This window comes from Arachis ipaensis, chromosome B04, assembly GCF_000816755.2.
Source record: "Arachis ipaensis cultivar K30076 chromosome B04, Araip1.1, whole genome shotgun sequence".
Lineage (NCBI taxonomy): Eukaryota > Viridiplantae > Streptophyta > Magnoliopsida > Fabales > Fabaceae > Arachis > Arachis ipaensis.
Genome location: NC_029788.2, coordinates 3,778,085 through 3,795,212, shown reverse-complemented (window position 1 = coordinate 3,795,212; position 17,128 = coordinate 3,778,085). Strand labels below are relative to the sequence as shown.

At 35.1% G+C, this 17,128-nt stretch overlaps 1 protein-coding gene across 1 annotated transcript; it reads right to left on the bottom strand.

Annotated features, from left to right (window-relative positions):
- On the bottom strand, positions 922 to 10,906 carry LOC107638458 (DNA topoisomerase 2-binding protein 1-A; the record flags this gene model as incomplete). The annotated part of the gene is given in 19 exon segments (XM_016341743.2): positions 922 to 1,268; positions 1,403 to 1,493; positions 1,589 to 1,674; positions 1,757 to 1,801; positions 1,934 to 2,344; positions 2,486 to 2,776; positions 3,622 to 3,789; positions 4,652 to 4,980; positions 5,137 to 5,279; positions 5,498 to 5,987; positions 6,365 to 6,458; positions 6,682 to 6,773; positions 6,854 to 6,998; positions 7,396 to 7,503; positions 8,133 to 8,254; positions 8,534 to 8,576; positions 8,694 to 8,761; positions 8,774 to 8,913; positions 10,530 to 10,906. Coding segments are annotated over 19 exon segments (2,955 nt in total), but the record flags the coding sequence as incomplete, so codon positions are not given.

Here is a 17,128-nt window from a genome sequence, read left to right as displayed (position 1 = left end):
TAAATGAATATGAAATTTTATTTAATATATTTTTTGGTTTTACTGTCGTCTTACATTGAACCTAAGTATATTGTATGCACCAAAGATATGCCACAACTAACATGTTTTACAGAAAGCCAAAGATATGCCACAAGAAACATGTTCTATAGAAAGGTAAGCACTGATGCCCTAGCCAAACTCAATAGTCGTACTTAACAAACTCTTACTGGGACTCAACCTAAAACCCTGAATCATTTGAGACGAATTAGTGACATTACATCAGAATCTATGCTATCATTGACACATTAAAGCGAAAATCATTCATATAAATTGACACATTAGAGCAGCCACACTCTTGGCACGGCCAATAAATTTCACTAGAAATGCCATGGAAGAGACATGACATTAATCATGTGGTAGCAAGAGAATAAGGTGCAATTAAGAGTAAACCTCAAATTTATTCCAAAATGATTTAGAGACGCATACAAAAAATACACTAAAAGATCAAAATAACAAAAACATTATCAGATTTAAAAAGTAAAAAACGTGACGACAATAACTTAAAATATCAATTTTAATTTTTACAAGTGACAAGCATATTATGTAAGTAACAAACAATTTGATCTGAATTTACGTAAAAATATTTAAAAAATAAACACAAAATATTAGAATAAAATTCAATATCTAGAACTTTCTTTTGCGTTTTCTTAAACTCCAATTCGCAAAACTAATCTACTTAACATACAATTACTAAATTTTAAGGGAAAAAAGTCTCATTATTTAACTCATACTTTCAAAAGGTCACAAAAAAAAAAAGCTAAACTTAAAACTTTGAGAATATAAATTTAAATATTTGGTTGTTCTTACCACATTTTAAAATATTTTATAAGCGTTTTTCTCATTTTAATCTTTCATGAATTTTTTTCTTTTAGCGTTTAAATCTTGTGTGAATATTTTTGATAGATTACTATGCAATTAATCAAAAGCATTCTGCCTATCTCAACCACATCTGTGGCCCTGTGCTATTTGCTGCTTACGTTTCCAGCACAATTCTTGGGCATCAGGGGTGCGGCTTCTCAAAGCCAAACAAATCATATATATACATATAATTCAAATTGGCATTCTATGCTAACCTACTGCTTATATTTACTCAAGTAGCGAAGGACAAGATGAAATTCTTGACGAAAAGCTTGTTAAGGGGTGTTCCGACGTTATTGTGCGCTACTTCGAGTTCGAACTCTGTCAATAAGCATTTGCCTTCCAGACAAATCCTCTTCATAACCAACAACCTGCATCAAAAAAGAGAGTTTACACTAGTATCTGCACAATCAAAGGAGGTTCTAACAAGGAAATATTCATAAACCGGAAGATGCTATCAAGAAAAACTTAAAATAATGTACTAATTGCATATAACTAAGAAAACCTGAGATTCTGTTTGTGTTTCGCTAAAACCATCATAAGTTTCAGCTCCTCTGTCTCGAGAAGCCTCACCATCATCATCTTTTCTGCCACCTCTGAGAAAATTATAACTTTGTTACAGATTTAGAAGTGTGGTGAAAAATCATGTACATGATGATACAGCTGGCATAATATACAACAAAATGCTAACCTGTTTAACCAGTGTTTCGACAATCCAAACACAGCATTAGGATTGGAATTCTCTTCACAAACGATAGTACAACCAGATGAATAGATCTATTCTGGCATCAAGGATCACTTTTTCGAAAATTACAAATAAAACACAACCTCAACGAAGTTATAAATTTTAAAAGGATACACTTCTCTCACGCCCTGTACTCCCTGGTGACCTCTGATCATGCATCTTTGAGGAAAGAAAAAAAGCAAGTTAACCAGTATACAGGGAAACAAAAAAAATTGGACATAGTAGAGCAAAAACAATGTGAATGTAGCATTAACAATAAAAAATGGAAAAACAAAAAAGAAAGACTTATACCTTACTTGTCTCCTCTAACAAGTCCTCAATTGCAGCAGCAACATCAGGAACAGCATGAGGAACCTGTCCAGCATCTTTTACCGTATTGTCTTCAGAAAAATTCATTCCATTGAAATGATGAATACCTGAATATACTGCAGAAGACACCTTATCAGGATCTTCCACAAGCCTTGCCTTTTTGCTCTGAATATTTGATATTTTTAAATCGGTCCCATTACTGGCAAGTCCGCTATATATGCCTCTATTTACTTTGTCTGTCAAATTTTGTGATTGATTCGGAAACTGGGACGTCAGATCACTTATCATTTGAACAGCCTGAGTAGGAAATTGACTCACAGTACAAATTCCTGCCTCCCGATCTTGAGCAGTGACTTCTTTTGGTAAAAAATGGTCTATGGCAACTACTCCATTCTGAAAAATAAAAATAAAATAAAATAAAAATTGGAGATCAGAGAGGAAAATATGTCACAGAAATGCATGCATTAAATATTTATTCCAGGCCTACATTAAAGTCCTAACTGTGCTGTCAACAGCCACTATAGATAACATTACCTGTTTGACACATTCAAACAGCCATTCAGCAGTAACTGACCGGATCCCCCATTTACAAGCAGCATCATACTTGGGCCCATTCTTGAATTTACACAACAAATGGCTGACCTTCTTCGTTAACTTCTCCACAAATTTAGCTCCCAAAACAAAACACAAGTTCCTTAGTAGAATTCTTTCTTTTTCCTCATATTGCGAAACACAAAACCGAAAGCTTTCAAACCCAGGCAAGGGAACGTGACAGGGAAGTGGAGAATAAAGAATATGACTGCCAACATCCATTAGGTATCCGGCCTTTAAAGGAAAGAACATAATCTCAAGATTAGTATGTACAAGCAACAATAACAAGGACCTAACCCACTAAGTGGGGCCACAACATTAGTAGGTAAACACACAAAACTATCATTAAGACATGGAGAAAAATAATAGATGACGGGTGCAAACTTCTTTTTACAACATCTTTTAGTTTTACGACTATAATTTACCATTATCAAAAACCATCAAACTTTATCGTTCAGCCCTCTCCTCTTTGGCTTATGGAACAGCTTAATATGCACTATTCATGATGACTAGTGAAGGAAAATAGAAGAAAGCAGAATGAAACGACGGGGAAAGAGGGTGCAGAGCCGAGAACTATGTGTGCTTTCTTCTGATTAATTGCTCTATTCCACATTTTATCCAACCAGAATATATTGTACTCGCTTTCCATCCTCTCCTCTCCTCACTCAATAAGGCTATTCTCCCTTGAATATCAGCTAAAGAAACCCCGTTACAAAGAATATATGCACACCAGCTAAGACATAAAAAGAGTACAATGCATGTTAAACATCAGATAAAGGAGCACTATTAAAAAGACTGCTGAACACCAAACAGAAGCCAAAAATAACCTTATCCCAAATTAAAGCCAAAATTTCAACTGTTTCATTCAGTATAAGTGTAGATTCAAAACATTAAATTCTTGCAGTAATATATAATGGATAGACGAAAACAAAGTTGTCTCTTCCATCAGCTTACACTATTAAATAATATCAAGATCTATTACTGACTAGGCATCTGAAAATGACAAAAAATAAACCTGAAATGGAAAACTTGGCTTTGTGAGTACTTGCCCAAAATTAAACTGTGGCTGCTAGGATTACCTGTAAGCAAGATCGTATCCAATGACTCGAAACATAGGTATTTTGGGAATTTGCTGTCATCATGGGTGTTACACCATGACATTCAACAGTAAAATGGACACCATGTTTTACTTTCCCACTTATTACTTGTCCTCCCCCTTGATGTATCCATTCGATGACCTCAGCTCTCTAGCAGAAGAGATCATGAGTAAATTATACAACAGCATATAAATACATAAATATATACATATGGAATACTGATGAAAAGTCCTCACAAATACACTAATCGCCATACTTATTTGGTATCAACAATTCTAGATTGTTTATAAAACTGTCCAAAATATGATAAATCAACAACAGATTAAATTAACAGTTGGCACCTTAAGAATATCAATACATTGGACCTGATAGTGTTTCAATGTAGAGAGAAAGTTTGAGGAGGAAGTATACATACATAAATAGTGGAGTGCTGAATCTTTTTCTAGCTAAGAGTTATTTACGAACTGCTACCTAGCTGGCAGAGTCTGTTATCCTAGCTGGGAGCTGTTGTAACTTTTTCAACAGCTTCCAAGATGCCTGTGGCTTATAGACACTTAACTCTACTTACTCTAGCTCCTAGTTCCATCAACTCAGCTTACTCTATTAGGACCCAGTTCAGCAACAAATTGCCAAAGTTATGGTCAGTGAACATTCTTTTGAAAGGTTAATGTAGAGCAGAAATCCATTTGGTTATGTAAAATCATATGTTCATTTTTCAAGTGAAATTCAAGGCCTTGCAAAATTAGTGTTTTTGCAATTTTTTGAAGAACCAATTATTATACAGCCTAGGATAGCAAGATGAAGATTTTCCCTTTTGAGGTAATTGTAAGAAGCATAGGTCAATTCTAAGTTCATCCGAGTACATTAACCTTCCAGATACATTTCTCCAAGCACACCATTCAAGATTCCTATTATCTGTTCTCCAACTTTTCTAACATAATCATAGTGAGCATTGATCCTCCAGTTAAAAGTCTATTCTACACATCATACTTATAACAAATATTTTACTTACCCTTTCTTCAGGAAATAAATCCGAGAAACAAAAGATTTTCCCTTTGAAAACTGTTGTGGACTTAACATATTCTACACTGGGATCACGTTGTGTCACTGTCATCTTTTGAGCTGTCATCTTATTAGCAGCATGTTGATTTTGCCCCATTGCTTTACTGAATGAGTGAACACTTGTACCCACATCCAGTTTATCTTTCCCCAAAGATACTGGCTTTACACCTCCAGAGGCCATAACTCCCACCACCTGAGTACTCTGCAAGCTTTTAGGAAAACTACAGCTTTTACCTTGAACCATGGACATGCCTGTTGATGCTCCTTTGACAATGCTTCCTAAATTTAGGAAACCAGAGAACAACAAAAGCAATTAATTTCAATAAAGCATATTCACTATTTCTGATTGACTTACTAAAGAGCATTTACTAGCCTGAACAATTAGCATAACTAAGACTAAGAGACACAACAAAGATGAACACAGTAATAGCAGACCTTTTGGAACAAGTAGATCAGATGCAATGTGTCTCCTTAGAACAGGGACTTCTTTCTTTTCACGGTTACAATCTTCAAGCCAGGACGTTTTAACAACATAAATGACACCTAAAGCAGCAAGACTCCTTACATCCTTCTTTTCCCTTAAAAATCCAAATCATGTCGAGATCAGTCATAACTATTAGCAATGAGAATTTTTGCCAAACTGTGCACATGAAAATATTCACATCAATGAAAATAACGTCCAAATATCATCAACATTAGCATTGGTACCAACTTTGCACAAATATTCAAGTAAGTTATCAAACAAAGAGATGATAGATATCCATGAAGTTTCTTCGTAATCTCAAAATAGACTCACGATTCTGAAGGGTTTCCAACAACTATGTGTGTCAGCTTGGCATTTAAAGACATATATCGGGAACCTCCACCTTTCCGCACCATATTAACTAGTTTCCGCATGTCAGAAGCTTCAAAGCCAACAAGAAAGATTTTGCACTCGGATAAGTACAGATCATTATCATCAGATTCAGAATCATTGGCAACAGGGCCATCAAGGTTCAATTCATCACTGGGCTTTCCTCGAGGTGCTTCAACATTTGTATCTTTGACAAATGTAGCAATATTTGTAAAAGAAGACATGTATTCTGAACATGTAGCTTCTTGGTCTTTATCTACAAACTCAGCATAAGAAGAAACCGGCATGTTTGGATCTGTAACAGCTGAGGATACTCCAGATTGAAATTTCCTAATATCCTTTTCTTGGCTATGCTGTACATCTATGTCCTTAATCACTTTCTGTGAAGATACAGGTCCATTCTGAACTGGGTAGGACTCCTCATTCAGACATGCTACCAATGAAAACAAATAAAACAGAACAATGGATACTCAGAGTGCAGTTGAAACCTAAGGGTTGATGTAGAAAAGGAGAGAAAGTGAGAGAGAATATTTAAGCATTAGAACTCTGAATAACTCTTTTAATTGTTTGAAAAATGTTTCTTTTATCTGCTAAATAACTAACAAGTGTATGAAATCATAATCATAATCTTCAAAAAGTTTCTTATAGTTATAACCTGTTTTCAACTTAATATTATTAACTTTCGATTCTAATGTATTTTGAAATTTACCCGACCTAGTTTTAGAATCTGTTCTCCAATGATATAGAGAATATCAAAGTGGTCTTTAAAAGACAAAAGGTGTTACAAAGCTATTAACATGCATATGTTACCTCTTCGAGCAATAGATTGATCAAACCATTTCCTCGTCACAGTATGAATATGGCCCCAACGTTTTGCTACCTTATATTTGTCACCTTCAGGAGCTTAAAAATTGTCAAGAACACAATTATGCACCATGCTGAAGCCACATCAAAAGATGTTTGAGTTCAATACTGAACTCAGTGATAGAGGACCATATGCACAAAGTAGAATTAAGAAAGATATGCAGCAGACACTGAAGTCAAGTAGATTGTGCCTATTTTGATATCTGAAAAAAAAAAAGAAAAGAAACACCCTCATTAAAAGTAGAGGACCACTGGAAGGATATATCAGAAATCAAATGAGTGCACTTCTTTGTCAATTCTGCAGAGTACTTTCCACCATTTTGTAAAGTAAGCTTCTCAATCTCTTTGCGTTTATCTGAAATAACTGAAGCAAATTAACATCCATGATCCAACAATTCTATTATGACCAAGACCAACAGATAGCTATGTTATAACCTGCTGGAATCCCAGTAACACAAATCGTCAACCCGGAGAAAGGAAGGACCTTGTATGACTCCTGAGGAACAACACGATGCTCCTCTGAGCATTGCTTTAACCATTCATAAGTAACTATTGGTTTCTTCAGTATATTCAAAGCCCACTGCAAGACACATAAAGGATATTTGTAAGATGTATATCATGAATATCCAAACCTCCACAAAGAGTGGATGAGGGATAATGGGTTTTTCAAATTTTATAAAAGAAGAATGGACATCCTGAATAATTATAATTGTCAAACAAGTTTTTGAAATGGCTATATTTCCACAATCAAGTAGACCCCTAGATTCGGTGTTTGAGATTTGAGAGGGAGTCAGATAGACCAAGAAACAAGATGACTAATGGAAAAGAAACAAAGGATGAACAAACTGAGCACTAGTTCTAAATATGTGCAAAACTGTTGAACCATTAAACATCTGATATAAGAATATATTCAGGTTAGCAAAAGTAAGCAACATTATATATCAGATCATGTGCTATATCCGAGACTAAGACCAGACCTTGTATTTTGCAGCCAAAACATTTTTCACAATGACAAAGTTCAAATCCAGTGATGCTTTAGTATGTAGAAGACCACCCATTTCAGTCACAATCTCTTCTATCTTAAGCTGCGTGTTCACATAAATCAAACAAACAAATTTAGAGCATAAATGAGAGCAGAGAGAATGATAAGACATCCGACAAAATAATTCCTTTTGTGTGCATAAATAAAACAGGATAATTGAAAACAGGACCTTTAAGTAGTCATGACAAACTGTTAGAAAGATCAACACGGTGAAGAGGAAAAAAAACCAAACTTATCCATAAAATTTACATTTAAGGGATGAAACAACAACAAGCCTTATCCTAATAGGTGGGGTAGGCTAAATGAAAGGGGACAAGCAAGAAGAAAATTATGAATGGGCATAAATAACAGCTAAGATCAACAGATATTTAAAACCAGAAGTTATTTTGTACAAACGGAGAAATCTTATAACTCTTGTTGTTGAATTACAATATTACTCCAACTGATTCTTCATTCCTCCTATATTCATATATCACTTTTTTCTCAAATAGTTTTAGATACATTACAGTTGAAGATGGGAAAAATCATCCAAGCATAGCCAAAATGCAGTTCATGTCCATGCTGAATTGCTGATAGTGAAAGTGACAACACTTTCAACCTTAAGTTCAGTTCGAAATAATAATAATAATAATAAAAACAATGATTATCAAAAAATGGAAACATGCACAATACCTTCTCATTGGTATCGAAGCCAGATGCAAGTATTTTGACACCATCCATGGCAAGGCAACACGTAAATCCAACTTTAGGCAAAGGCTTAAGTTCTTTAGCACATGAAAGAACACATCTGGGTCCTGTCCAATAACAACTAAACATAACTGAGGAACAAAACCAAGTTTCCTTGCCAATATCGTAACAACACACGATCAGTGAATTCTGAACCACATAGATATTCATTCATGCTGCAATGATTTTTTGAAAACATCAATGATTCTGCATTTAACTGTCAAATTGGTAGCAATTTCAGAGACCTACCCTAACTACCAGCAATCAGCAGGCATTTAAAATCATCACTGCAACAAAAAAAAATTAAAACAAAAAGGAAAATGGAAACTTATACTTTCAACATGTACCAAGCAATTTGCAGCCTTTGGCTTTAAGATCCTCAAACTTCTCCTGCAAAACGTAGAAAGAAAACACACCAGTTTAACATTAGTCAGTTAATTAATTATGAAGAATTGGAATTAAAATATTAAGAGAGCAGAGAAAACAAAAGTGGGAATGAGGGAATACATGTTTACTGCAAGAAATGACATGGTAATCATTGGGGCCATTGCGGGAAGGGTCGCAGCAGAGGTGCACTTGAGCACCGNACATGAACACGTTCGCGCCATTGAATACCTTTGCCTTTAACATATTACTCTTCGTTCTTTGATCTGTCCGTCTTGGTGGTGCGCTGAAGCATAGATTCTTATGGTTGTGAGGTGAATGAAAACAGCCTCTGGAAGGATACCTTGAGAAGATGAATCAGTGAGAGTGGATGAAAGATTAGGTTTATGCAGTGAGCCTGAAAGAAAGCACTACACAATAATGTTTTTTTATAGACAAGTATTACGTGCTCACAAATCAAAAACCGTGTCAGTGAGTGACTGGTACATGCAACTTCAATCGCAATCAATCTTATACAACCTCAAAGCTAACACAGACCAACAGAACACAGAAAACCTCTTCACAGTCCCAATCCAGCCCTGGTGTATCTACTGTAACCACATTCTAATCATAGTTTTTGATTGCGGATGGCAGCTCATGGTGGTGAGCCAAAAATCCGCCATAGAATTATGGCTGATGGTGCTGTGGGAAATGGTGGCTTACCTAAAAATTACATATATATGCACAAAAAAAAATGTAGAAAATTTGCAAATGTATAAAATTATAAAATCTAATTAATTTAAGCAATTTTCTACTCATAAGGCATTCAATTAATTCAGCAAATGCAGTAGCAAATTCAACAAATAAACATAACATCAAATCATAACAGACCATAAAACATATGTAAATTGAAATAAAAGATGGAGAAAAAGAGGTTTATAAGATAACACTGAACCTATGTACATAAAAGGGGAAACCGGAGAAAGAAAAAGGAATCGGAAGCCGATGGCTTGCAGAAACTAAGTTATGAACCAGAGAGAGAGGGAATCGGTGGCTTGCAGCGGCGACGAGGAGCGGAAGCAAGCAGTGACAGCAAGGAGCGGCAGCAAGCAGTGACAGCAAGGAGCGGCAAGTCAGCAACGGTGGTGCCTGGCACATCAGTGTGTCAGCGAGTCAGCAACGGAGGTGCCTGGCGTGTCAGCGTGTCAGCGAGTCAAAGATAACACAAGAGAGAACAGCAGAGAGGGAAGATGGAGAAGGAGGAAATGGAGCCGGACGGTGGTGCCTGGCGCTGCACCAGTGGTTCTTCTGGCAGCAGTGAAGAGGGTTAGAAAAGAGTTTTGGGAGCGTTAGAGAGGAAGAAGCTGTTTTCTGAAGAAAGGAGGCTGAGGAAGGTGAGTTGTTGCATTTAGGATTTCCTAAATTAGCAAAATAACCCTCAAATTTTAAAAAAATTCCCAAAATGCCTGCCATTTCCGCCGTTTCTATAGCTGGCCGCCATGGCCCCACCGTGAAAAACTCGTTGCGCCGAGCACTAAATGGCGGTGGGCATGAATTCTGCCACGTCATGGCAGCACCATAAGCACAATTTTAAAACACTAATTCTAATTAACTCTCTTAGCAACATTCAGAATTTTTGTCAGCATCAATCCAACTAAATTTTCATCTCCAAACATAGCAACATTACTGTACAAATCTCGAACAAATTCATTAACATTTTCACCTAACATCGTCATTCTAATAAATTTGAACATAACATGACAACAGCAACAATAACACTTATAAGATCAAGAAGGGTATGATATTAGTTTATATAGATGCAATCTCGATCCCCTAAACCACTTCAAATTAACTTAAGAGGAAATTACGAAGAATTTCCCTGAGTTCTTTAAGAATTACAGATACCCCCACTTTTCCTAGTTTTTATCATACAAAGACCTTCCTTATATTATTACTAACATTACATATACACCCACTTACCTTAATCTCATAAATCAGTAACAGTAACAGCAACAGCAGCTCCATCCAGTCCTTGAATTATCACATTCCACCAAACTCAAATTGGCATAAAATCCATCTAACAACAATCTTTTCACGAAAATATCTCAACACGCTCCAATTATGATGCGCTCATAAATAGGTTTCAGTTATACAATTCTGTCACTGTCATCAGCACACCAAAACCACCCAAAATCAGCATCGAAATATTTTCACCAAAATAACTTCCTTCCTTAATAGAAGGGATTGGGATGATTCATCTTTACTCTGCCTCAATTTAGTACCATCAGTAACATAGATGTAACTTATTTAACACACTTATAAATAGCCATAAACCAGTTGACCACAAATCACCAGGCACAAGGTTCAATCAAATAAAGATTAAGAATTTCAGGAAAAAAAAAACAATTGCCACACTCTAACAGGCCACAGGTGGATCAAAACCCTTAGCTAAAAAGTAACGAAAAAATAGGAAAAATAGGTTACAAATCTAGATTTTGTTTGTGAGAGATGACTGACATCGAGTTTATACTGTTGAAACTTTCATAAATAATATCCTAAGCAAATTGAGATCAGAAGAAACAGGTTAGCAATCAATCAAAATCATAATTACATCTCATGCTCCAAGTTCATTAAGCCTAACAAATTAACTTGATGAAGCCTAGACGAACCAGGTCACTCTACACGAGAAGAAGTGACTTTATTCTAGGCAAAACCAAAGAGGAAGATAAAAGGAATGAAGTCCCCAATACACAAACTAGAATTTATAGCAACTAAAATCTACATTTCATACCATGAACATTTTACTCACTGCACGTATTATCAACTCCGAATTATTAACTTTGATTTACTAACATTCCTTTTGCTTTTACAAACTATATTACTACATATTTGAAAACCGAACCGCATATCAAACCATTCTAGCTACTACTACGATGGTTCAAAGGTTCAACTGATTTAACCAAAGTTCAACCAGAACAACTGCAATATCATAAAATAATATTTAAACTCATAAATAACCCCCTCCTCCCTTCCCAAAAAATACCTTACATAAACATATTCTAATTGAACCAAAAATTAAAAATAATTCTAGTAAGATTTTTTTTTTTTTAATTTCAGTAATACACTAATATTTGAGAACTCAAAACCAAAAGGAGAACCCAAGGCAAGTTCAAAGCTCCAGATCAAGATATATATACCTCAATCTATATGTAGTTATATACTCTTATCCTAAGGGATCTATCTATATATGTCTACAAAGAAAGACATACTAGAAAGCAGAAACCAAACTACCAAAGTCTTGAGTAAGTACCCCCATCTAAACCAAGAGCTAAGTACTAGTTTATCATAAAACAAAACAACCTCAAAAATAAAACAGCTATATACCAACATAACTAGTTTGGCTCCCACCTCTAAAACCGCTTGACTGCTGGCTGATAAAATTTCTAAGCTTTCAAACTAAAAAAATAATTGCTAAATACATACCGAAATTGTTAGAGAGAAGAAACAGAGCAGAGCATACCNNNAGAGAGCAGGGGATAGCAGCAGCATCCGGCAGCTTCAAGGGAGCAGAGGCGAGAAGCCAGCCATACTCAAGGGTGGACAGGACGCGACAACGCGAGGATGGGGAGCAATGGCACGACGGTGCAAGGCAGTCCGGCGAAGGCACGACCACTCGAGATGGGAGGCGATGACACTACGACGTTAGGCAAGGCAGCTAAGGCGCGACGGCGCGACGCATGGAGCGACGGTACGACCACACGTGGTAGGGAAGCACGCGGCGGAGAGGGTTAGGAAGCAACACGCCACTACGAGGGTGAGCAGGGAGAGAGCGGTGAAGGAGAAAGGGTTCTGGTTCTGGGCTTTTGGCGGGATTAGCGTTAGGTTTATCAGTTTTAGATCAAAACGGTTTCGTTTGTAAAAATAAAAATCTTCGGCCCGGAGGACCGGCCCGCCCCACCCCGCTAAAACCCGCCAATTTGGCGGCGGTACGAGTTTGACGGATTTTTTTAATTTGGCGAGCTCCAAATCCTAGCCCGACCTGCCTTTTTAGCGGGTCGGCCCAACTAGTTCAACCCATTTTCCACCCTGAATAAAATATGGAACATTATCATACATAATGGAATATAAAATATTATTAATTAATAGATATAGATTTTCATTATGTATTTTTACCAATTAATAAGTGGATTTAGTAAATAATATCATACTATTATTTATTTTAAAACTTTCATCTATAAATCTATAAATAGATCCTAAAAGAAGGTTTCAACACACGCTAAGTTTACATGAAAAGTTTCGATTACCTTGATATAGGGGTGCACATGGGGTCGGGTGAAGCCGGGTTTGCTGTGACCCGAACCCGACCCTAAATAATGACCAGGCCTATTTATGAGACCCTTACCCGACCTTAGACCCGATGAAATCGTGTTACTTTCGGGCCACACTTAAGCTGGGTCTAAACCGGGTGAAGTCCGGGTCTTGATCAACTTTATCACGACATCACCAAAAATTAGATTCTACATCTTTTAAATCTCTAAATTTTGAAAAATAATTATTCTATAACATTGCAACATTCACATAATAATAATTTAGAATCTAATAATAATAATTTAAAGTTTCATAATAATAATCTTATATCAATTACACATTAAACATTCAAAGTTCAAAAGACAATCAAAACAAAATTAACAACCAACACAAGATTAACATAATAATAATAATTTATAGTATCATACCAACCAATAACAACAAAATATTAAGTAGCAAACAACTACACGGGTCCAACAGGCTAGGGCCGGGTGATCCGAGACTTGGCCCGAACCCGATTTAATAAATAACCGGGGCCATCTATTGAAACTTCGGGTCTAACCGGGTCATAACGAAACCAGACCAAATTAGCTCCGAAATCATCGGATCCGGTCCGGGTCTTCGAATCGGACCGGGTCTTGTGCACCCCTACCTTGATAGCTCATAATTTACTTGCTCAAAGATAGCGCCTATTAGGTAAAACGGCGCTCTGCTAGGGCTTTTATCGTAGCGCCTTATTAAGGTGGTTATGTTAGGAAATTATTTTGATTTCCTAATTTATTTGTGGGCAATACATATATTAATTATAATCACAAATTATGCTATTTCAAATTAAATGACTTATATAATGATGATCTCATTTATTGTTATAAATGTTAAATTGAATAAGTCATTATTACTTTTGATTTGGAATTAAATGAGAATAAAACCGGATATTATCTTTTGTTCCTTAGATAATTATCTTTTTGGATTTTAGATATATATTATCTTTTGGGCTTTAGATACTATTTTATTTGGGCTTAAGGGTTTAATGGGTGCCATACTCAAATATAAGTAGACCTTCAGGGTTTCGGTCCCCTATATACCAAAGCCGCCTTTGTTACTTTTTCCCCATCAAAAGGGTTGCAGTTCAGCCTCCTAGGAATACAGAAGGCTTTGGTTGAGGAAGATCGAAAGAACCACAAGATCCAAACTCTTCCAATCGTATGATTCATGTTTATGAATTCAGGTACGCTTCCGCATTATGATATATATATTTTTGGTGATTCAATATGGATGATCTGGAATATTGAAATTAATTTATTCTAACAAGTGGTATCAGAAGCCATCCATGATTTAATCATCGAAAATATTTAATTTTTATTAAATCAATATATATACATATGCACGATTTACGTTACATATAAAATCGCTGCACGCTTCGTGAAATAGTTTCTGTCGTGCATATATGTATATATATATATATTCGTGAAATTGTTTCTGTCGTGCATATATATATTTTAATTAGTATGTTTACTTATGCACATCATGAATTTTCTGTGTGTGTATAGAAGTGCTAGTAAGTATATATATGTTGATAAACATTATCATTGTTTGGTTATCCATTAAAGTATATATATGTATAGATATATTATATAAGATCGATTTGGCATTTAATTTATATAATGATTAATTTTAATTTTAATGGATCAAGAATTTATTTGGCACATATATTCAGTTATAATCATATTTTTTTAAGATTTGAAAAGATATCATTAAGATTTAAATTCTTTTGTGATTTAAATATTTTTTTAAAATTGTTACATAAGGAAATTAGTAACAATTTGGATTATTATACCCACTTCTTTTATAAAGATTTGGTTTTAGAATAAATTGATTGAACATTATGCTGCCAAAGTAGCTTCTTTTGTGAAAATTGATTTATTCAAAACATAAGGAATATGGTGACATGTAATTCATGCGAATATTGGTCGGCCCAAAGGAAGGCCTATATTTGGCCGAATTACATACACATATTAATGGTAAATAAATATTTGGGTAAATAAGAATAAAGTAATACTTATTATTTATGCAAACAATAATCGGCCCAAAGGAAGTTTATTGTTTGGCCAAATAATAAGCATTGCACACTTTTGTTTATTTCCTATTAATTATGCGATTAATAATCGGCCCAAAGGAAGGTTATTGTTTGGCCAATTAATAGAAAATATATGCGGTAATAAATAGGTTACAAAGTTTAAGTCTCCATGTGCGCATTAAGTCGGTCCAAAGAAAGGCTTAATGTGTGACAGGAATTTTGACAATATTTGATTACTGCAATGAGAGTATCACTTACAGTTAATTTTTCTATCCAAAGATTGAAAATTAATGTTGTGCTGGATATCTCAATATGGATTTTTTTTTTTTTACCCATTAATTAACTAATGTTTACTGCATGTTCTTTTTGTTCTAATCCAGAAATTATGGCTTTAGCTACCAATGTTTCTGCGCAAATCAGCAGTATTCCTATGCTGAATGGTTCAAACTTTAAAGTTTGGAAGGATACCGTGGAGATTGTCCTCGGTTGTATGGATCTAGATATAGCTCTTCGAGAGGAGAAACCCACTTCCACTCCGGAAAATTTGGTTGAGGAAGATCGAAAGAACCACAAGATCTAAATTTTTTTCGATCGTATGATTCATGTTTATGAATTCAGGTACGCTTCCGCATTATGATATATATATTTTTGGTGATTCAATATGGATGATCTGGGATATTGAAATTAATTTATTCTAACAGGTTAAACTCTCAAAATCAATACTTCTTTACATATCCCAAAATACTGCTGCTATTACCAGACATGGACGAAAGAGGAACATATCACAATCACTATAATCCAGAGGCTAACGAGAATAAGGAGGATGTGGTGTTAATTGAGGAGAAAGACATATCCATTAGAGTACAAGCCTATAAAAAAAGCCTTATGGGGAGAACCTTTGTTGATCGAATATTCTCTGTAGGCACAATGGAAAGCGCTATGAAGGCAATATAGAGTAGACCGGAGGGTTTTCAAGTGGTAGAGAAGGACTGCAACCTTTTTCAACTTTTCTTTGAAAACGAGGATGAAGCAAAGAGAATTGAAAGAGGATCACCATGACTATTCAAAGGGTATGTGCTCCACGTTAAAGAATGGAGTGAAGGAGGAGCTGCAGAAGCGAAGATGATCTCTACCTTCCGGATTTGGATTCAATTATGGGGTTTGCCCGAACAATTCAAAAGCCTCGAGGTAGGACGCAAACTGGGAAACAAAATTGGTTCAATCACAACATTGTAAAGGAAAGGAAGCAAGAATTATAAAAGCACAAATAGAGATAAATAACTTCAATAAATTCAAATACTTGCTGAAACTGGCTGGACCAAACAAAAAAAATTAAAAATTGGACTCTATTATGAACGCTTGGGAGTAGTCTATAATTACTATGCTTTGCTAGGACATGAAGTGAGAAATTTGCCCAAATTTTTTGGAGGATTCAAAGAAGCAACAAGTAAAATTGAAAGTCATTGGAATTGGGTTAAAGCAGCTCAGGTAGGTAAACTGGAAGAAAGAAAGGAAGCCATTAAATCAGATTTTTCTTTATTGTCGTCTTGACGAAGAATTGAAAAATGAATATCTTCCACTAAAATATCCAACATAACTATGGAAGAACATATAGGAAAGGCATTATCACAAAAAATTGGTGATTATTCCAAATTTCTCATATGAATTATTATATTTGCAGTTATATGATTTTAAGTCCATCGTTGAATATAATTCCATAATGTTCAAAATAACCTCCCAATTAAAATTGTGTGAAAGAAGTGTTACAGATAGTGATATATTGGAGAAAAAATATTCTATCTTTTCATATTTCAGATATACTCCTAACAGTAATATCGAGAGAAAGAATTTACAAAATATTTTAAATTAATTACATATATTTTTGTGACAAAACAAAATAATAAATTGCTCATGAAAAATTATTAAGTTCAGTGCACCATTCCTCAAAGCATAATTATTAGAACCAAATCGATAATTGATTTGGTCAGATAATTTGGTCACTAAACCACCAAGTTTAAAATTAAAAATTTAATAACATGTCTTCAACAAAACAAATTGCTCATGAAAAATTATTAAGTTCAGTGCACCATTCCTCAAAGCATAATTATTAGAACCAAATCGATAATTGATTTGGTGATTTGGTCAGGTCACTAAACCACCAAGTTTAAAATTAAAAATTTAATAACATGTCTTC